General features: G+C 36.3%; 1 protein-coding gene and 1 non-coding gene across 2 annotated transcripts; one reads left to right on the forward strand and one right to left on the reverse strand.

Annotated features, from left to right (window-relative positions):
* Nucleotides 1–1,098: 1,098 nt before the first annotated feature.
* herpud1 (homocysteine-inducible, endoplasmic reticulum stress-inducible, ubiquitin-like domain member 1) lies at nt 1,099–21,906 on the reverse strand. Its single transcript, XM_022222963.2, has 8 exons — nt 21,548–21,906; nt 19,163–19,240; nt 14,147–14,215; nt 11,255–11,340; nt 11,049–11,159; nt 4,331–4,702; nt 3,576–3,684; nt 1,099–3,160 (listed from the first exon to the last, which is right to left on the reverse strand). The coding sequence occupies exons 1-8, from the start codon at nt 21,698–21,700 to the stop codon at nt 3,008–3,010; spliced, it is 1,131 nt and encodes a 376-aa protein (XP_022078655.1). The 5' UTR covers nt 21,701–21,906; the 3' UTR covers nt 1,099–3,007.
* trnap-cgg (transfer RNA proline (anticodon CGG)) lies at nt 3,858–3,929 on the forward strand. The gene has a single exon. It is a non-coding gene; the product is annotated as a tRNA-Pro (tRNA).
* Nucleotides 21,907–22,511: the final 605 nt, after the last annotated feature.

Below are 22,511 nucleotides of genomic sequence, written 5' to 3' on the forward strand. Positions count from 1 at the left end.
GTCGCAGCGTCAATGAGTGTTTCTGATCATCCCACTTCACCTTCTATTGGCTGCAGCATCATTCTGAGTCATCTGGACAAACTCTGAGTCGTCTGAGTTTAATCATCGATCTGTCTCTGAGAAGGGCTGATACCAGATATTACTGATAGACGCTGAACTAAACATGATTTCATGACTTGATCTAATGTCATTTTGGTTCAAGAAAATGCTGTGAGTGAATATCCGTACAGGAGGTTAATCGTGCCAGTTCCAGTCATATATAAACACTGCAAAATGTGAGATTAGAAGCTGTAAACATGTCAACTTTAGAGTCACTCCAGTTCTCATACTCTATAAAAGATCATTTTTGCTTAGAAAATGGCAGCTAGTCTGACAATTGGCCTGGCAGTTTACCAGTTAGCCTGACAGATAACCAGTTAGTCTGGCAGTTAACCTGACAGTTAGCCAATTAGCTTGGCAGTTAGCTTCAGGGTTGCTAGCTTCGGGGTTGGCCGGTCTTGACTTACAATATAAAGCTTTTATTATAAATTCCGCATTGAAAATGTCTTTCGAAGTAAATCAGTAACCAAATCCACGTCTTCTCCCCCATCTGCCACTGCAGGTAAAAAATAAACAGCTAAAACGGTTAATACTTTTAGGATACAGTTGTAGCTCACGCGGGTTGCTACAGATGCAAATGGCTAGCTTTGGCGAAGCTCTCTGACCATCCAATCAGAGGACGTGAAAATGCAGACATCATCGTACGCCTGCTGAATGGCCCTGAGGTCACAAACTCGAAATCTGATTGGTTAAAAGAACAGTTTCATTGCAACGTGTAGCGCTTTTGATACCGAGGGCCTCCGGGCAGATTTATTTGCCCCTAGCAACACATGACGGCTGAATTATGATTGGATAAAAACTAACATAAACGCCACAGGATTCTTCCATTCTTAAATCCTCAACTTTAACTTGTGGAACTGAAGCTCTGTGGCTGAGTTTACTGAAGGTTAAATGTCGTCACGTGTCCTCAGATTTCCTGCAAATGAGGGTCAACAAACTCCAGATGGACTGTTTGTACCAAAACCACAAACCAGATGTGAAAAAATCCATTCGGTGGGGTTAAGTTAAGAACATTTATTGCATTCATTATTGCGAATCCTCCTCAACACACTTCATTGAACAGCATCAATTTCTCACAGAAAGACAATAAAAAGTTTCATGTTAAGTCGTACAGTCGCTGTCTTCCCCTCACAGAGAAGCAGAGAGCTCGTTTATGGAGTTTAAAACCACTTATTCCCATTAACAAACTCAGGACTAAAGATCAAGAGCATCTGGATGGACAAAGTCACATCTGTTTACTAAAATGAGATAAAAACAGGAGAAATAATTCACTTCATTCTTCCAGATTTAATTAATAATCTGGAATGAAGCGTCAAGTAAATATTAAAGCAGCTTCTAAAGCAAAATGAAAACTAAACTGGCCTTAAATCATTTACATCCTTTAAATATTTCACACTTGACCTGAAACTTAAATAACTCGGAGCCGTTTCTTTAACGTTAAAACGATAAATGAAGCCCTCTGTGTCGCTTGCATAAGATAAGCCTGACAACTAGCCTAGCCAGTTAGCATGGCAGTTAGCATGGCAGCTAGCCTCACAATTAGCCTGACAGCTAGCCTGACAGTTAACTAGTTAGCCTGGTAGGCTAACACCTGCCAGTTAGCATATTAACCTGGCAGTTATCCTAACAGTTAACTAGTTAGCCAATTAGCCTGGCAGTTAGCCAATTAGCCTGGCAGTTAGCCTGACGGTTAGCCAATTAGCCTGACAGTTAACTAGTTAGCCTGGCAGTTAGCTAGCTAGTCTGACAGTTAGCCTGACGGTTAGCCAATTAGCCTGACGGTTAGCCTAACAGTTAACTAGTTAGCCTGACAGTTAGCCAGTTGGCATAAGATAAATGCTGTAAAGTGCTTCGTGAACACACAATCCATCCATCCATTCTCTATACACCACTTTATCCTCACTAGGGTCATGGGGGGTGCTGGAGTCCATCCCAGCTGACTCGGGTGAAGGCAGGGGACACCCTGGACAGGTCACCAGTCTGTCACAGGGCTACATATACAGACACACAATCACACTCACATTCACACCTACGGACAATTTAGAGTAACCAATTAACCTCAGCATGTTTTTGGACTGTGGGAGGAAGCCGGAGTACCCGGAGAAAACCCACGCATGCACAGGGAGAACATGCAAACTCCATGCAGAAAGATCCCAGGCCGGGATTTGAACCGGGGATCTTCTTGCTGCAAGGCCAAAGTGCTAACCACTACTCCACTGTGCAGCCTGTGAACACACAATATATTTACAAAACTTTACGCCATTGTTGCTGTTTTACAGTTAATTTGGCACAAAGAGTTGAATTTGGTCACAATCTGAGTTCAATAAAAACTAAAATTCAACCAAAACAGGAGAAAAGTCACACCAGAGGTTCAACAGTGTTCCAGATTCTGTGAATTTCTGCCAAAGAAGCAAACAGAGGCAAAAAAACAAAAAAACAAAATCTGACTTTCTTCTGTTAATTTTAGAGGTTTTTGTTTGATTTTGATATCTAAACATTTCTAAAGACACTACAACCAAGTAGAAATAACATTTTTTTTCAAGTTAAAATCATCTTTTTCTACCTGCACGTAGAGAAACCTCACACTGACCTGCTGGAAAAAAGAAACATTCTGATATTTTGGTTCCTTAACTTCAGTTTTTCCACAATCAGACACTCTGATTCAGATGTTTTTGGCCTTTATTTGCTTCTGAGGTTGGTGTGAAGGTCATAAACAACCTCTGTGGGTTTTATTTCTCCCTCTGCTGTCACCTGCTGGATAAAACGACAGTCTCTGGAGGTGAAGACTGAAACCAGCAGGTGGAGGAAAGAAGTGAACTCTGCAGCTCAGATCCTGGAGTCGTTGGTAAAATGCAGTTCTTGTTCTTCCTGTTGCTGGTGTTTGTTTGTTGTAGAAAAAGTGAGTCCATCAGTTGGCCTGAGGAACCTCCGGGATGAGGGAGGAGAAGAAGGTTTTGAAGAAGACCCAGGCCGTCCACATGACCGAGACCCGGTGAGGAGGAACCAGAACGGCCGTCATCGGACCAGAACCATCAGAACCTTCAGCTGCAGCTTCACCTCCCTGAAAACACGTTTAGACAAGAGGATCTCCATGAAAAACCAACCAGAACCTCCTCAGAACATCTGGTTCTTCATTTCCAGTAACTTCATTAATGATCAGAGTTCCACCTTCATACTGGGAATATTTCCAGAGTTCCAGATCCTTGAAGTCCATAGAGGAGAACCAGTAGAAAGTTCTAGAGTAGTAATACTCTAGAACTTTAGTCAATAGGTAGGTCTACTCTAGAACTTTCTCCAGGGGACGTTCTCTATGGACTTCAAGGACCTGGAACTCTGGAAATATTCCCAGTATGAAGGTAGAACTGTGATGGTTAATAAACTGAGCAGAACCAGGTTCCTTTAAAGGGCCACTTACTGAGCAGACAGAAATGAAGACACAAGACAGTTAAAAGAAGGTTTAAGACAAGTTTTCTTACTGGATTCAGGTTCTGGTTCTGCTGGTTGTGCTGGACTTCAGGGTGCTGCTGGAGGTTTGGCTCTAGGACCTGAACTCGTCTTCTGAAGGGAAACCGGCCGACGGTGTGTCTGTGAAAGGACCAGAGAGTTCTAATAAACAGATTTAACTTCTGGGACCAACAATTATTTAGAACAGCAATGAGTCTAAAACTAGTAAAAGCAACTTTAAGTGTTTTTGTCATAAACAGGAAATTAGTTTAAAATGTCTCAGATGTGTAAAGTGTCAGGTATGAGGTGTATGTGGCTCGTTGGTCTAGGGGTATGATTCTCACTTCGGGTGTGAGAGGTCCCGGGTTCAAATCCCGGACGAGCCCTGCTTGTTGGAAAGTGGTGACTTTTGAACAACCTACAGTGTGTGATTGATGAGGATCCAAGGAGCAATTTAGTCTTTGGAGGCGGCATGGCTCAGTGGGTGGAGTGGCCGTCTTGTAACTGGAAGGTTGCCGGTTTGATCCTCGGCCCGTCGTGCTCATGTTGAGGTGTCCCTGAGCAAGACCCCTAACCCCTAACTGCTCCTGGTGGGTCGTGGTTAGCGCCTTGCATGGCAGCTTCCACCATCAGTGTGTGTGAATGTGACGTATCATGTAAAGCGCTTTGGATAAAAGCACTATATAAATACAACCATTTAGGTACCAGGTCTATGGGGTGTGAGGCATGAGGTACCAGGTGTATGAGGTTTCAGGTACGAGGTCTATGAGGTACCAGGTGAACTTACAGATACATGAGCAGCAGAGTACTCATCACCAGCAGGAAGCGAGTGAGGTTGGAGTTGAAGTAAACGATCATCAGCAGGACACCGAACCGAGCCGCTGAGTACATCCAGTCCAGCCAATCACGTTCCACTTCCTCCTCGTCCTCCATCACCGGACCGCCTTGAGCGTTCATCCGCAGGTTCTGATTGGCCTCCCCGGGGTTCAGGAAGGCGCCGTCCTGGGCCGGGTTCTGATTGACCGGCAGGTTGTCGATGGGGTTCTGGTTGGCCAAGGGGGCTGGGACTGGCACTTGATGGGCCGGGACTGGAGGGTACTGACCAATGGTGGGGGCTGGAGTGGAGGGGGCAGAGCCTGCTGCTGCCAGAGCTGCATGACTGATGGAGGAGAATCACTGTTAGGATCAGATAGATACCAGACCCAGACCTGAACAAGGACAACTCTGGTCATTGTAGACAGAACTTTGCTCTTTTTAACTGACTCATTTTGGAACATTTTTATTTAATGTTGAATACTTTCTAGAAGTATTTTTGTAATTTTGGAAATTTTTTGTGTAAATTTCAACATTTATTGAGTAATATTTTGTGTAGTTATGGACACATTTTGGACAGGTTTAATTCATTTTGGATAACTTTTGTGTAATTTTTGACAATACACTTATCTTGAATAGACGTTTATTGATTTATTTTTTGGATAATTTTGAAAAACTGTGTTATTTCGCACATTTTTTAATCGTTTTTATTAAATGAGCAATTTTATACAATTTTCATTTTGAGGTTTTTGGGTCATTTTGGGAACAAAATTGATGTTTTCTTGCACATCATATGTTTCTTTTAAGGGTCCTTGAAACCTGAGCTCTGTTCAGAGTCATTCTTGCTTTTGAAAAGTTTTGGTTATTTTGGACAATCTGAACGTAATTTCAGACACTTTTTGAGTAATTTTAGGCGATTTCTTTTCAGTGTGGACAGATTTTAGGTCATTTAGGCTGATTTTTATGTAAATTTGGAAAACTTTTGGAGTAGTTTTGGACTTAACCACTGACACATGACATTTAAGAGGAAACACTCATCTGAGTTGTGGTAAAAACTGAGCCCAGATCAGCTTAAATCCATCCAGGTGTCTCAGTCTGAAGAACAAATCTGGTTTCTGCTCATTTTCTTGTTGATCAACTTGTCAGACTTGGTTGATTGTAAATGGATCAGCCCACTAGAGGGTCGATTCTTCACCACATGTAGTATGACTTACTACTGCATGTAGTACTAATGTAGTACGACTTACTACTGCATGCAGTACTAATGTAGTACTACTTACTACTGCATGCAGTACTAATGTAGTACTACTTACTACTGCATGTAGTACTAATGTAGTACGACTTACTACTGCATGCAGTACTAATGTAGTACTACTTACTACTGCATGCAGTACTAATGTAGTACTACTTACTACTGCATGCAGTACTAATGTAGTACGACTTACTACTGCATGTAGTACTAATGTAGTACTACTTACTACTGCATGTAGTACTAATGTAGTACTACTTACTACTGCATGTAGTACTAATGTAGTACTACTTACTACTGCATGCAGTACTAATGTAGTACTACTTACTACTGCATGCAGTACTAATGTAGTACTACTTACTACTGCATGCAGTACTAATGTAGTACTACTTACTACTGCATGCAGTACTAATGTAGTATGACTTACTACTGCATGTAGTACTAATGTAGTACTACTTACTACTGCATGTAGTACTAATGTAGTACTACTTACTACTGCATGCAGTACTAATGTAGTACTACTTACTACTGCATGTAGTACTAATGTAGTATGACTTACTACTGCATGTAGTACTAATGTAGTACTACTTACTACTGCATGTAGTACTAATGTAGTATGACTTACTACTGCATGCAGTACTAATGTAGTACTACTTACTACTGCATGTAGTACTAATGTAGTACTACTTACTACTGCATGTAGTACTAATGTAGTACTACTTACTACTGCATGTAGTACTAATGTAGTACTACTTACTACTGCATGCAGTACTAATGTAGTACTACTTACTACTGCATGCAGTACTAATGTAGTACTACTTACTACTGCATGTAGTACTAATGTAGTATGACTTACTACTGCATGTAGTACTAATGTAGTATGACTTACTACTGCATGCAGTACTAATGTAGTATGACTTACTACTGCATGTAGTACTAATGTAGTACTACTTACTACTGCATGTAGTACTAATGTAGTATGACTTACTACTGCATGCAGTACTAATGTAGTACTACTTACTACTGCATGCAGTACTAATGTAGTACTACTTACTACTGCATGCAGTACTAATGTAGTACTACTTACTACTGCATGCAGTACTAATGTAGTACTACTTACTACTGCATGCAGTACTAATGTAGTACTACTTACTACTGCATGCAGTACTAATGTAGTACTACTTACTACTGCATGCAGTACTAATGTAGTACTACTTACTACTGCATGCAGTACTAATGTAGTACTACTTACTACTGCATGCAGTACTAATGTAGTACTACTTACTACTGCATGTAGTACTAATGTAGTACTACTTACTACTGCATGCAGTACTAATGTAGTACTACTTACTACTGCATGTAGTACTAATGTAGTACTACTTACTACTGCATGTAGTACTAATGTAGTACTACTTACTACTGCATGCAGTACTAATGTAGTACTACTTACTACTGCATGCAGTACTAATGTAGTACTACTTACTACTGCATGCAGTACTAATGTAGTACTACTTACTACTGCATGTAGTACTAATGTAGTACTACTTACTACTGCATGCAGTACTAATGTAGTACTACTTACTACTGCATGCAGTACTAATGTAGTACTACTTACTACTGCATGTAGTACTAATGTAGTACTACTTACTACTGCATGCAGTACTAATGTAGTACTACTTACTACTGCATGCAGTACTAATGTAGTACGACTTACTACTGCATGCAGTACTAATGTAGTACTACTTACTACTGCATGTAGTACTAATGTAGTACTACTTACTACTGCATGTAGTACTAATGTAGTACGACTTACTACTGCATGTAGTACTAATGTAGTACGACTTACTACTGCATGTAGTACTAATGTAGTACTACTTACTACTGCATGCAGTACTAATGTAGTACGACTTACTACTGCATGCAGTACTAATGTAGTACTACTTACTACTGCATGTAGTACTAATGTAGTACTACTTACTACTGCATGCAGTACTAATGTAGTACTACTTACTACTGCATGTAGTACTAATGTAGTACTACTTACTACTGCATGTAGTACTAATGTAGTACTACTTACTACTGCATGCAGTACTAATGTAGTACTACTTACTACTGCATGTAGTACTAATGTAGTATGACTTACTACTGCATGTAGTACTAATGTAGTACTACTTACTACTGCATGTAGTACTAATGTAGTATGACTTACTACTGCATGTAGTACTAATGTAGTACTACTTACTACTGCATGCAGTACTAATGTAGTACTACTTACTACTGCATGTAGTACTAATGTAGTACTACTTACTACTGCATGCAGTACTAATGTAGTACTACTTACTACTGCATGCAGTACTAATGTAGTACTACTTACTACTGCATGCAGTACTAATGTAGTACTACTTACTACTGCATGCAGTACTAATGTAGTACTACTTACTACTGCATGCAGTACTAATGTAGTACTACTTACTACTGCATGTAGTACTAATGTAGTACGACTTACTACTGCATGCAGTACTAATGTAGTACGACTTACTACTGCATGCAGTACTAATGTAGTACTACTTACTACTGCATGCAGTACTAATGTAGTACGACTTACTACTGCATGCAGTACTAATGTAGTACGACTTACTACTGCATGCAGTACTAATGTAGTACTACTTACTACTGCATGTAGTACTAATGTAGTACTACTTACTACTGCATGTAGTACTAATGCAGTACTACTTACTACTGCATGTAGTACTACTTACTACTGCATGCAGTACTAATGTAGTACTACTTACTACTGCATGTAGTACTAATGTAGTACTACTTACTACTGCATGCAGTACTAATGTAGTACGACTTACTACTGCATGTAGTACTAATGTAGTACTACTTACTACTGCATGTAGTACTAATGTAGTACTACTTACTACTGCATGTAGTACTACTTACTACTGCATGTAGTACTAATGTAGTACTACTTACTACTGCATGCAGTACTAATGTAGTACGACTTACTACTGCATGTAGTACTAATGTAGTACTACTTACTACTGCATGTAGTACTAATGTAGTACTACTTACTACTGCATGTAGTACTAATGTAGTACTACTTACTACTGCATGTAGTACTAATGTAGTACTACTTACTACTGCATGCAGTACTAATGTAGTACTACTTACTACTGCATGTAGTACTAATGTAGTACTACTTACTACTGCATGCAGTACTAATGTAGTACGACTTACTACTGCATGTAGTACTAATGTAGTACTACTTACTACTGCATGTAGTACTAATGTAGTACTACTTACTACTGCATGTAGTACTAATGTAGTACTACTTACTACTGCATGCAGTACTAATGTAGTACTACTTACTACTGCATGTAGTACTAATGTAGTACTACTTACTACTGCATGCAGTACTAATGTAGTACTACTTACTACTGCATGTAGTACTAATGTAGTACTACTTACTACTGCATGCAGTACTAATGTAGTACGACTTACTACTGCATGCAGTACTAATGTAGTACTACTTACTACTGCATGCAGTACTAATGTAGTACTACTTACTACTGCATGTAGTACTAATGTAGTACTACTTACTACTGCATGCAGTACTAATGTAGTACTACTTACTACTGCATGTAGTACTAATGTAGTACTACTTACTACTGCATGTAGTACTAATGTAGTACTACTTACTACTGCATGTAGTACTACTTACTACTGCATGCAGTACTAATGTAGTACTACTTACTACTGCATGTAGTACTAATGTAGTACTACTTACTACTGCATGCAGTACTAATGTAGTACGACTTACTACTGCATGTAGTACTAATGTAGTACTACTTACTACTGCATGTAGTACTAATGTAGTACGACTTACTACTGCATGTAGTACTAATGTAGTACGACTTACTACTGCATGTAGTACTAATGTAGTACTACTTACTACTGCATGTAGTACTAATGTAGTACGACTTACTACTGCATGTAGTACTAATGTAGTACTACTTACTACTGCATGTAGTACTAATGTAGTACTACTTACTACTGCATGTAGTACTACTTACTACTGCATGTAGTACTAATGTAGTACTACTTACTACTGCATGCAGTACTAATGTAGTACGACTTACTACTGCATGTAGTACTAATGTAGTACTACTTACTACTGCATGTAGTACTAATGTAGTACTACTTACTACTGCATGTAGTACTAATGTAGTACTACTTACTACTGCATGTAGTACTAATGTAGTACTACTTACTACTGCATGCAGTACTAATGTAGTACTACTTACTACTGCATGTAGTACTAATGTAGTACTACTTACTACTGCATGTAGTACTAATGTAGTACGACTTACTACTGCATGTAGTACTAATGTAGTACTACTTACTACTGCATGTAGTACTAATGTAGTACTACTTACTACTGCATGTAGTACTAATGTAGTACTACTTACTACTGCATGCAGTACTAATGTAGTACTACTTACTACTGCATGTAGTACTAATGTAGTACTACTTACTACTGCATGTAGTACTAATGTAGTACTACTTACTACTGCATGTAGTACTAATGTAGTACTACTTACTACTGCATGCAGTACTAATGTAGTACGACTTACTACTGCATGCAGTACTAATGTAGTACTACTTACTACTGCATGCAGTACTAATGTAGTACTACTTACTACTGCATGTAGTACTAATGTAGTACTACTTACTACTGCATGCAGTACTAATGTAGTACTACTTACTACTGCATGTAGTACTAATGTAGTACTACTTACTACTGCATGTAGTACTAATGTAGTACTACTTACTACTGCATGTAGTACTACTTACTACTGCATGCAGTACTAATGTAGTACTACTTACTACTGCATGTAGTACTAATGTAGTACTACTTACTACTGCATGCAGTACTAATGTAGTACGACTTACTACTGCATGTAGTACTAATGTAGTACTACTTACTACTGCATGTAGTACTAATGTAGTACGACTTACTACTGCATGTAGTACTAATGTAGTACGACTTACTACTGCATGTAGTACTAATGTAGTACTACTTACTACTGCATGTAGTACTAATGTAGTACGACTTACTACTGCATGTAGTACTAATGTAGTACTACTTACTACTGCATGTAGTACTAATGTAGTACTACTTACTACTGCATGCAGTACTAATGTAGTACTACTTACTACTGCATGTAGTACTAATGTAGTACTACTTACTACTGCATGTAGTACTAATGTAGTACTACTTACTACTGCATGTAGTACTAATGTAGTACTACTTACTACTGCATGTAGTACTAATGTAGTACTACTTACTACTGCATGTAGTACTAATGTAGTACTACTTACTACTGCATGTAGTACTACTTACTACTGCATGTAGTACTAATGTAGTACTACTTACTACTGCATGTAGTACTGCTGGGCGTAGACGTGTTGGAGCCACAGCAGCTGCTGAGGACTGTACAAGGAGATGGAGGGGAACGTCGGCTGGTTGATCTGAGGAGCTTCACGTCTGCAGAGAAACATCAGAGGAACCGTCAACAGGAGCCTTAAAGATTACCCAGAATGCACTCTGCTGGATGAGCAGACCTTCTACATGGAACCTACCCTGCAGCAGGAGTCTGTGCTGCAGATGAAGAGGTGTTCCTCCTCTGCCTCAGCTCAGGTGGAGCTGCTGGAGGAGCTGTGGAGGTCTGAGGAGAGAAGATCAGACAGATCTGTTCAATCTGCTTAAAGATGATGTGAAACTGATCACAGCTTTCTTTAGCTGCACTTCTCATCCTGAAACCGAAACTGAAGCAGAACCGTGACATGATGAAGAACATTTGTTTATCAGAGATTTGCATTTCTGAGGAGATCTGATGTTCTTTAAGTCCAAAACCTGCTCAGAGTCCGACTGAACCCAGAAAGCTTAGAGGGTACTGGAACAGCAGAAACACAGCTGCTCAGAGGTGAAACTGAAAGCAACCGTATTTCAAAATAAAAGCAGCAGAGTTTCACTGAAATCTCTGGTTTTAACCCAGCGTTTGAATACAAACATCAGGAACTTTATTTATAGAGAACACCAACACAGTAAATATGAATGAAAAGGAACAATAACGAAGAGACACGAAATGAAGAAACAAATGAGTTTGTTTCATTACATCAGAACCTAAAGGACAGCTCTGACATAAAATTAAAATCTTTTCCTTTCTGACTGAACACCGACCAGATGACCTGCTCCACAAAGCATTCAGCAGATCTGTTTATTTTATTCAGTAGATCTGATTGTTTTATTCAGTAGATCTGTTTATTTTATTCAGTAGATCTGATTGTTTCATTCAGTAGATCTGATTATTTTATTCAGCAGATCTGATTGTTTCATTCAGTAGATCTGTTTATTTTATTCAGCAGATCTGTTTATTTTATTCAGTAGATCTGTTTATTTTATTCAGCAGATCTGATTATTTTATTCAGCAGATCTGATTGTTTCATTCAGTAGATCTGTTTATTTTATTCAGCAGATCTGATTATTTTATTCAGCAGATCTGATTGTTTCATTCAGTAGATCTGTTTATTTTATTCAGCAGATCTGATTGTTTCATTCAGTAGATCTGATTATTTTATTCAGCAGATCTGTTTATTTTATTCAGCAGATCTGATTGTTTCATTCAGCAGATCTGATTATTTTATTCAGTAGATCTGTTTATTTTATTCAGCAGATCTGATTATTTTATTCAGCAGATCTGTTTATTTTATTCAGCAGATCTGTTTATTTTATTCAGCAGATCTGATTATTTTATTCAGCAGATCTGTTTATTTTATTCAGCAGATCTGTTTATTTTATTCAGCAGATCTGATTATTTTATTCAGCAGATCTGATTATTTTATTCAGCAGATCTGATTATTTTATTCAGCAGATCTGATTATTTATTCAGCAGATCTGATTATTTTATTCAGCAGATCTGATTATTTTATTCAGCAGATCTGATTATTTTATTCAGCAGATCTGATTATTTTATTCAGTAGATCTGTTTATTTTATTCAGCAGATCTGTTTATTTTATTCAGCAGATCTGATTATTTTATTCAGCAGATCTGATTATTTTATTCAGTAGATCTGTTTATTTTATTCAGCAGATCTGTTTATTTTATTCAGCAGATCTGATTATTTTATTCAGCAGATCTGATTATTTCATTCAGCAGATCTGATTATTTTATTCAGCAGATCTGTTTATTTTATTCAGTAGATCTGATTATTTCATTCAGCAGATCTGATTGTTTCATTCAGTAGATCTGATTATTTTATTCAGTAGATCTGTTTATTTTATTCAGCAGATCTGTTTATTTTATTCAGTAGATCTGATTGTTTCATTCAGTAGATCTGTTTATTTTATTCAGCAGATCTGATTGTTTCATTCAGTAGATCTGATTATTTTATTCAGTAGATCTGATTATTTTATTCAGCAGATCTGATTATTTTATTCAGCAGATCTGATTATTTTATTCAGCAGATCTGATTATTTTATTCAGCAGATCTGATTATTTTATTCAGCAGATCTGTTTATTTTATTCAGCAGATCTGATTATTTTATTCAGCAGATCTGATTATTTTATTCAGCAGATCTGATTATTTTATTCAGCAGATCTGATTATTTTATTCAGTAGATCTGTTTATTTTATTCAGCAGATCTGATTATTTTATTCAGCAGATCTGTTTATTTTATTCAGCAGATCTGATTATTTTATTCAGCAGATCTGATTATTTTATTCAGCAGATCTGATTATTTTATTCAGCAGATCTGATTATTTTATTCAGTAGATCTGTTTATTTTATTCAGCAGATCTGTTTGTTTTATTCAGCAGATCTGATTATTTTATTCAGCAGATCTGATTATTTCATTCAGTAGATCTGATTATTTTATTCAGTAGATCTGATTATTTTATTCAGCAGATCTGATTATTTTATTCAGCAGATCTGTTTATTTTATTCAGCAGATCTGATTATTTTATTCAGCAGATCTGATTATTTTATTCAGCAGATCTGATTATTTTATTCAGCAGATCTGATTATTTTATTCAGTAGATCTGTTTATTTTATTCAGCAGATCTGTTTATTTTATTCAGCAGATCTGATTATTTTATTCAGTAGATCTGATTATTTTATTCAGCAGATCTGATTATTTTATTCAGCAGATCTGATTATTTTATTCAGCAGATCTGATTATTTTATTCAGCAGATCTGTTTATTTTATTCAGTAGATCTGTTTATTTTATTCAGCAGATCTGATTATTTTATTCAGTAGATCTGTTTATTTTATTCAGCAGATCTGATTGTTTTATTCAGCAGATCTGATTATTTTATTCAGCAGATCTGATTGTTTCATTCAGCAGATCTGATTGTTTTATTCAGTAGATCTGTTTATTTTATTCAGCAGATCTGATTGTTTTATTCAGCAGATCTGTTTATTTTATTCAGCAGATCTGATTATTTTATTCAGCAGATCTGATTGTTTCTCACCTGAGTTTTTCCTCCTGCAGGAGGACTTGTGACCGAACAAACCAGGTGAAGAGTCGGAACCGAGTCCGTCTGAAAGAGGAGAAAAACACAACGTGAAGGAACGCAGTGAACAACACGTAAACAACATGTAAGACAACAAGTAAACAAGTAAAACCTGAGGTAAACAACAAGTAAAAAGTTTGACCATTTTTTGTGTCATTTTTAAAACATATTTAAGCTTATTTTGGACCATAGTTCTACACAGACTTCAGTCATTTTGGACACATTTAGATGAATTTAGACCAATTCTGAGTCATTTTAGACGACCTTTGTTTATTTTTAACATTTTTAGTCATTCTGAAGGAATAAAAAGTGATTTTGGGTCATTTTAAACAATCTTTCAATAATTCTGGACAACTTTCATGGAAGAAAAACACATTTAAGCTCATTTCAAATGTTTGGGGTAGTTTTACACGGACTTTTGTTATTTTGGACACATTTTGAAAATTATCTTTGGACGTCGATTTTTCAGTAAGTTTGGACAGATTTGAGTAACTGATGATTTTGTGTTATTTTGAATATTTGAGACAGTTTCCACAATTATCAAATAATTTTGAATAATTCTGTGTAATTGTGGAATCCTTTTCGTGTCATTTGGAACATTTTTAATACATATAAAGTTCTATTCAACAACTAGAGTAATTCCAGATCATTTCTGTGTCATTTTTCTGTAATTTTGAACAACTTCTGAGTATTTTTTACATTTTTTACTCATATGGAGCGATATATTTTTGATATTTTACCCTGAATGAGCAAAAACGTAGAAAGAGGTAAAGAGATGAGGATGACAGGACGGAAAAAGTGGTCACAAGAGTCCTGTTTATTTGAAAAATGAAACGTTTAGGATGGTTTCTGGTAAACATGCTAAGTGCTAGCGGTGCGTTAGCCGCAGGTTTGGTCTGTAAACAAACTGCTGCAGGTCCACAGACTTCCTGCTCATTTGGTAGTAAAATCACTTCTGCTCCTCAGATCTAAAACAAGCTTCAGCAATCGGTTCAGACCCACTAATGAAACATGAAAACTTTTGGTTTTGTGCCTTTGTTGTGTTATTTAACCATTGTTTTGTCTCTTTGTGTATTTTTATTTTAGTTATTAAAGCATCATTTTGTGTTATTTTAACATTGTTTTGTAATTTAGTGTTAAATCTGGCGTCCTTTTGGGTAATTTCTGTGTCTTTTGTGTCATCTTTTAGTTATTTAAGCATTGGTTTGTATAGTTTTTGTGTTATTAAAGCATCATTTTGTGTTATTTTAACACTGTTTTGTAATTTCGTGTTAAATCTGGCGTCCTTTTGGGTAATTTCTGTGTCTTTTTGTGTCATTTTTGAGTTATTTAAGCATCACTTTTGTGTTCTGTGCACAGTTTTATTTATTGGACATCTTCTACTGATATTTCCTGATTATTTTCTCCACCTGCTGCTGAAACAACACAGTTTCTCTCACTGAGGGGTTGGTAAAGGATGAGGGGATCTGAAGTTTTACTCATTATTGGATCTACTGGATGAACTTTCTAGAACTTTCTGAAGCTGCTGTTGGGTTTAAACTGATCGGATTCCTCTTTTCTTTGTCTTCTTCTGCAACACAACAAGAAACCCTGTGAAATATTAAACTGGCTGCTTCTACAGAGCATGAGGAGCTTCTGGACGGTTTAATCTAGTTACTGTAGTAGTACTCATTGATGAACATCTGGATGGTTTAAACTGGTTATTGATGAACATCTGGATGGTTTAAACTGGTTATTAATGAACATCTGGATGGTTTAAACTGGTTATTAATGAACATCTGGATGGTTTAAACTCATTGATGAACATCTGGATGGTTTAAATTCATTGATGAACATCTGGATGGTTTAAACTGGTTATTGATGAACATCTGGATGGTTTAAACTGGTTATTAATGAACATCTGGATGGTTTAAACTGGTTATTAATGAACATCTGGATGGTTTAAACTCATTGATGAACATCTGGATGGTTTAAATTCATTGATGAACATCTGGATGGTTTAAACTGGTTATTGATGAACATCTGGATGGTTTAAACTGGTTATTAATGAACATCTGGATGGTTTAAACTGGTTATTAATGAACATCTGGATGGTTTAAACTCATTAATGAACATCTGGATGGTTTAAACTCATTAATGAACATCTGGATGGTTTAAACTGGTTATTAATGAACATCTGGATGGTTTAAACTCATTAATGAACATCTGGATGGTTTAAACTCATTAATGAACATCTGGATGGTTTAAACTCATTAATGAACATCTGGATGGTTTAAACTCATTAATGAACATCTGGATGGTTTAAACTGGTTATTAATGAACATCTGGATGGTTTAAACTGGTTATTGATGAACATCTGGATGGTTTAAACTGGTTATTAATGAACATCTGGATGGTTTAAACTGGTTATTAATGAACATCTGGATGGTTTAAACTGGTTATTAATGAACATCTGGATGGTTTAAACTCATTAATGAACATCTGGATGGTTTAAACTCATTAATGAACATCTGGATGGTTTAAACTCATTAATGAACATCTGGATGGTTTAAACTCATTAATGAACATCTGGATGGTTTAAACTCATTGATGAATATCTGGATGGTTTAAACTCATTGATGAACATCTGGATGGTTTAAACTGGTTATTGATGAACATCTGGATGGTTTAAACTGGTTATTAATGAACATCTGGATGGTTTAAACTGGTTATTAATGAACATCTGGAGGTTTAAACTGGTTATTAATGAACATCTGGATGGTTTAAACTGGTTATTAATGAACATCTGGATGGTTTAAACTGGTTATTAATGAACATCTGGATGGTTTAAACTGGTTATTAATGAACATCTGGATGGTTTAAACTCATTGATGAACATCTGGATGGTTTAAACTCATTGATGAACATCTGGATGGTTTAAACTGGTTATTAATGAACATCTGGATGGTTTAAACTGGTTATTAATGAACATCTGGATGGTTTAAACTGGTTATTAATGAACATCTGGATGGTTTAAACTCATTGATGAACATCTGGATGGTTTAAACTCATTGATGAACATCTGGATGGTTTAAACTGGTTATTGATGAACATCTGGATGGTTTAAACTGGTTATTAATGAACATCTGGATGGTTTAAACTGGTTATTAATGAACATCTGGATGGTTTAAACTGGTTATTAATGAACATCTGGATGGTTTAAACTGGTTATTAATGAACATCTGGATGGTTTAAACTCATTAATGAACATCTGGATGGTTTAAACTCATTGATGAACATCTGGATGGTTTAAACTCATTGATGAACATCTGGATGGTTTAAACTGGTTATTGATGAACATCTGGATGGTTTAAACTGGTTATTGATGAACATCTGGATGGTTTAAACTGGTTATTAATGAACATCTGGATGGTTTAAACTGGTTATTAATGAACATCTGGATGGTTTAAACTGGTTATTAATGAACATCTGGATGGTTTAAACTGGTTATTAATGAACATCTGGATGGTTTAAACTGGTTATTGATGAACATCTGGATGGTTTAAACTGGTTATTGATGAACATCTGGATGGTTTAAACTGGTTATTGATGAACATCTGGATGGTTTAAACTGGTTATTAATGAACATCTGGATGGTTTAAACTGGTTATTAATGAACATCTGGATGGTTTAAACTGGTTATTAATGAACATCTGGATGGTTTAAACTGGTTATTGATGAACATCTGGATGGTTTAAACTGGTTATTGATGAACATCTGGATGGTTTAAACTGGTTATTAATGTACATCTGGATGGTTTAAACTGGTTATTGATGAACATCTGGATGGTTTAAACTGGTTATTAATGAACATCTGGATGGTTTAAACTGGTTATTAATGAACATCTGGATGGTTTAAACTCATTGATGAACATCTGGATGGTTTAAACTGGTTATTAATGAACATCTGGATGGTTTAAACTGGTTATTAATGAACATCTGGATGGTTTAAACTGGTTATTGATGAACATCTGGATGGTTTAAACTGGTTATTAATGAACATCTGGATGGTTTAAACTGGTTATTGATGAACATCTGGATGGTTTAAACTGGTTATTAATGAACATCTGGATGGTTTAAACTGGTTATTAATGAACATCTGGATGGTTTAAACTGGTTATTGATGAACATCTGGATGGTTTAAACTGGTTATTGATGAACATCTGGATGGTTTAAACTAGTTATTAATGAACATCTGGATGGTTTAAACTAGTTATTAATGAACATCTGGATGGTTTAAACTGGTTATTAATGAACATCTGGATGGTTTAAACTGGTTATTAATGAACATCTGGATGGTTTAAACTGGTTATTAATGAACATCTGGATGGTTTAAACTGGTTATTGATGAACATCTGGATGGTTTAAACTGGTTATTAATGAACATCTGGATGGTTTAAACTGGTTATTAATGAACATCTGGATGGTTTAAACTAGTTATTAATGAACATCTGGATGGTTTAAACTAGTTATTAATGAACATCTGGATGGTTTAAACTGGTTATTGATGAACATCTGGATGGTTTAAACTGGTTATTAATGAACATCTGGATGGTTTAAACTAGTTATTAATGAACATCTGGATGGTTTAAACTGGTTATTAATGAACATCTGGATGGTTTAAACTGGTTATTAATGAACATCTGGATGGTTTAAACTGGTTATTGATGAACATCTGGATGGTTTAAACTGGTTATTAATGAACATCTGGATGGTTTAAACTGGTTATTAATGAACATCTGGATGGTTTAAACTAGTTATTAATGAACATCTGGATGGTTTAAACTAGTTATTAATGAACATCTGGATGGTTTAAACTAGTTATTAATGAACATCTGGAAGTTTAAACTCATTGATGAACATCTGGAGGTTTAAACTCATTGATGAACATCTGGATGGGTTAAAACAGGTTAAAGTGTGTAGATGCGTTCCTCACCTGTCTGAAGAGGGCTCTGAGCTGCAGGTGATCAGGAAGTAGTTTTCCAGAGTAGATCAGCCTCTGGTCGCTGACAGCCTGAAGAAGCAACAAGTACAGGTCAAATAAAAGTTTAAACAGAGAAGTCACATTTAATCTGAAATCCTCTTTACGCTCATTTTGGTCTCTTTGTTCTCGTTTTTTGTCTTTTCACAGTCATTCTCTTATTACAGCTTCTGATTGGAAAACAAATGTAACTTTTCATCGTTAATCTGCATTTTACTTTGCTTTTATGTTAAACTTGAGTTTTTGACATTTTCAGTGAAGGCGCATCAATGAATCGATCAGTCAGTCGAGTATAATTGAAAGTCAACTTTATTTTAATGTTTATGAACCAGAAATCTGTGAAATGAACCATTTAATACGTCGGTTAAACTTATTAAGCCGAGCAGAAGAAGTTTAATACAGAAAAATACTTTTAAGAGTTTTTTTTCATCTAAATTATTTTTTATTGACATTCAAAGTCAGATATTCACATCAGATACAACATATGTGCATCAGATCTACTGTCTGCCTTAGAATGCCAAAGTAGAGTCTTTTCTGAACAATGAAAACAAAAAAACAAACAAAAAGGAAGTGACCCTTTCCACACATCACAATTACCATTTTGTAAAAATAAAAGAAGGCCTGTGGGGTGTGACATCTTTGACCCATTTGTTCCAATAAAAGTCTCTCCATTCTCTAAATGTCTGTTGTGATATCATCCATGTGTACAGAGTGGGGCCACCAGCAAACTATTTATTAAATGTTTATCCTTTTTGGCCATTCCTCAGCTCCAAAGAACAAAGTTTAATAGAACTTTTAACTATGAAATGTGTGGCTTTGAGCAGCTACATAACAGGAGGTTAACGCAGAAAAACTCCTTCAATCTTTGCTCTGCTTTTTATTTATTTTTCCAGACATCCTGCACCTAAAGCTTAGTTTGGTGTAAATATCTTCAGTTATCTCCATGTGAATTCCACGTCTACATAAGAAATGTTTTCATCAGCACAAACACCTGCTGCTGCTTCAGTAATCATTCACTGGTTTTCCACCTTCAGCAAACCTCTCCTCACCTGCAGACACTCACACCGTTACGTAACGTTTTCCATTCAGAGGACCAACATGAATCTGAATCCATCCTCAGTTTTTCACTTCCTGTTCTGGAGCTGACGTGTTTAAAGTCAAACTATCTAAAAATACAAACTGTATTGTTCTGTTTGACACGTCTTCTGCTCGGCTTAATAAGTTTAATAAACACAGAAAATGGATCATTCCAATGGATGATTTCAGGTTCATAAACAGCATTTAAATAAAGTTTACTTTCAATACAAATCCTCATTTAATCATCATTTGGTGTCTTTTTGTATTATTTTTATTTCATTTTGTCATTTTAATATTATTTTAGTATTCTTTGCATCTTTCTGTGTCATTTAATTACGTAAACAGATTTTTGTGTCATTTTTGTGTTGTTCGAGCATCATTTTTGTCATTTTTTGTATTCTTTTGTGTCTGTCATTTTTTTAATCTATTTCAACACATTATTGTGTAATATTTGTTATTTAAAGCATCATTGTGCCATTTTTGTGTTATTTTAGTATTCTTTTGTGTCTTTGTGTGTCATTTTTAGATACTTAAACACCTGTTAGTGTAAGTCTTGTGCTATTTTAGCATTGTTTTGTCATTTTTGTGTTCTTCAAAACAAATTCTCATTTGATTTAAAATCAGCAGCACTGAACAGAACACGTGTTCATTTAATATTTTTCAGCTCCATAAGAGGGGAAATAACTCACAGAATATAACAGAAGTAGAGATGATTTCCACTTTCCTTTAAATTAAGAACTGTTAGAACAATTTAATTTATGTAACAGGTAAACTCTGACTATTTTAAGAGAAATATACATTAAATTAATTTAATCATACAACAATAACATGATAAACTACTGTAGATGGAGCCGTTCCTGTCCCTTCCGTTCAGGTAACACATGTTGGAGATTGTTCAGCCTTTTTAACAGTAATATGCAGACTATTGCAAGGAAATAACTCACAGATTAATGTAGATTTAGTTTTATCTTTATCTTTCCTTTGAGCTAACACCTGTTGTAGACACTTTATCCTTCTGAAACTGTCAAATTTAGGCTATTTTAAGGGAAACAAAGTAATAAAATAACCCCAGTTTGAAGACAGAGTGTCTCTTCTACAATCTGAGCAGGTTTTGGGTAAAAAAAAAATAAATTTCAGAAACGCACCAGAACCAGAGAAGTGGCAGCCAACTGTTAGCATCTGTCACCACATTCCTCCACACAGCCTAAAGCTAACTAGGCTAACCAGCCTAACCGGATAACGTCTCCTCCCGGTAAAACTCACCGGTTTGCTCGGATACAAGGCGGACAGATGCTCCTTCAGCTCCCTGACGGTCCAGTCGAGCCGGACCCCGTCCACGGTCCGGTCCTCCTGGGTCTGGTTCGGGGTTTTTACCAGAAGACTCGTCGTTTGTCGGTGAGCTTCTCCCGGATCCATGTCCACAGAGCGGCGGGTTCCGTCTAAAGTCTGGATTCTGACCCGTCAGGACGAAGTAAAAGCGGCTAAGGCTGTGAGGAGACTCGGGGAGATTCGGGGAGAAACGGGTTCGGTACTCCGATAAACTTGATCACCTACTGACAGACCGACGGAACAACATCCGGGACTTTACGGTTGTTTCCAAACACTGTGGCCGCTCCTGATTGGCTGCCGGAAGCTCGCGCTCAGACGTGGAGGCTCGCTGAAACGTTGCCTCAGTGAGCATGCGCAGTGACTAACAACACGTCAAAGATCGTTGATGTTCGACACGAAGCTCACTCTGACGCCATTTTAACAACTTCACTAAAATATAACATTTGAAGAGTTAATTTGCAAAAACAGATAACTTTTATAACTTTTATAAATTGGCCAAATTAACTAATTAAATGACTTCAGATGCGTAAATAATCAACATTTCCATAAAATCAGTTCCTATTAATACAGATTTATTGTGTTTGTTGTATTTATGAGAGTGTAAATTACCTCAAATCAACATTTCATTGATATCTTCTTTACAAAATTTCAGGCCTTTTTGAACATTTTTGGAACAATGTGGGGAAATCCTGAGTCATTTTGGAAGGTTTTTGTCATTTTTGGACACATTTAAATAATTTTGGAACAATTTAGGGAAATTTTGGAACAATTTAGGGAAATTGTGGACGTCTGTTGTCATTTCGAAGTTTTCTGAGCCATTTTGGACAAATACTGACAAATTTGGGACAATTTCTATGTAATTTGACCAGTTTTTAATAAAAATACATCTGAGTTCTGA

This window comes from Acanthochromis polyacanthus, chromosome 8, assembly GCF_021347895.1.
Source record: "Acanthochromis polyacanthus isolate Apoly-LR-REF ecotype Palm Island chromosome 8, KAUST_Apoly_ChrSc, whole genome shotgun sequence".
Taxonomy (NCBI): Eukaryota; Metazoa; Chordata; class Actinopteri; family Pomacentridae; genus Acanthochromis; species Acanthochromis polyacanthus.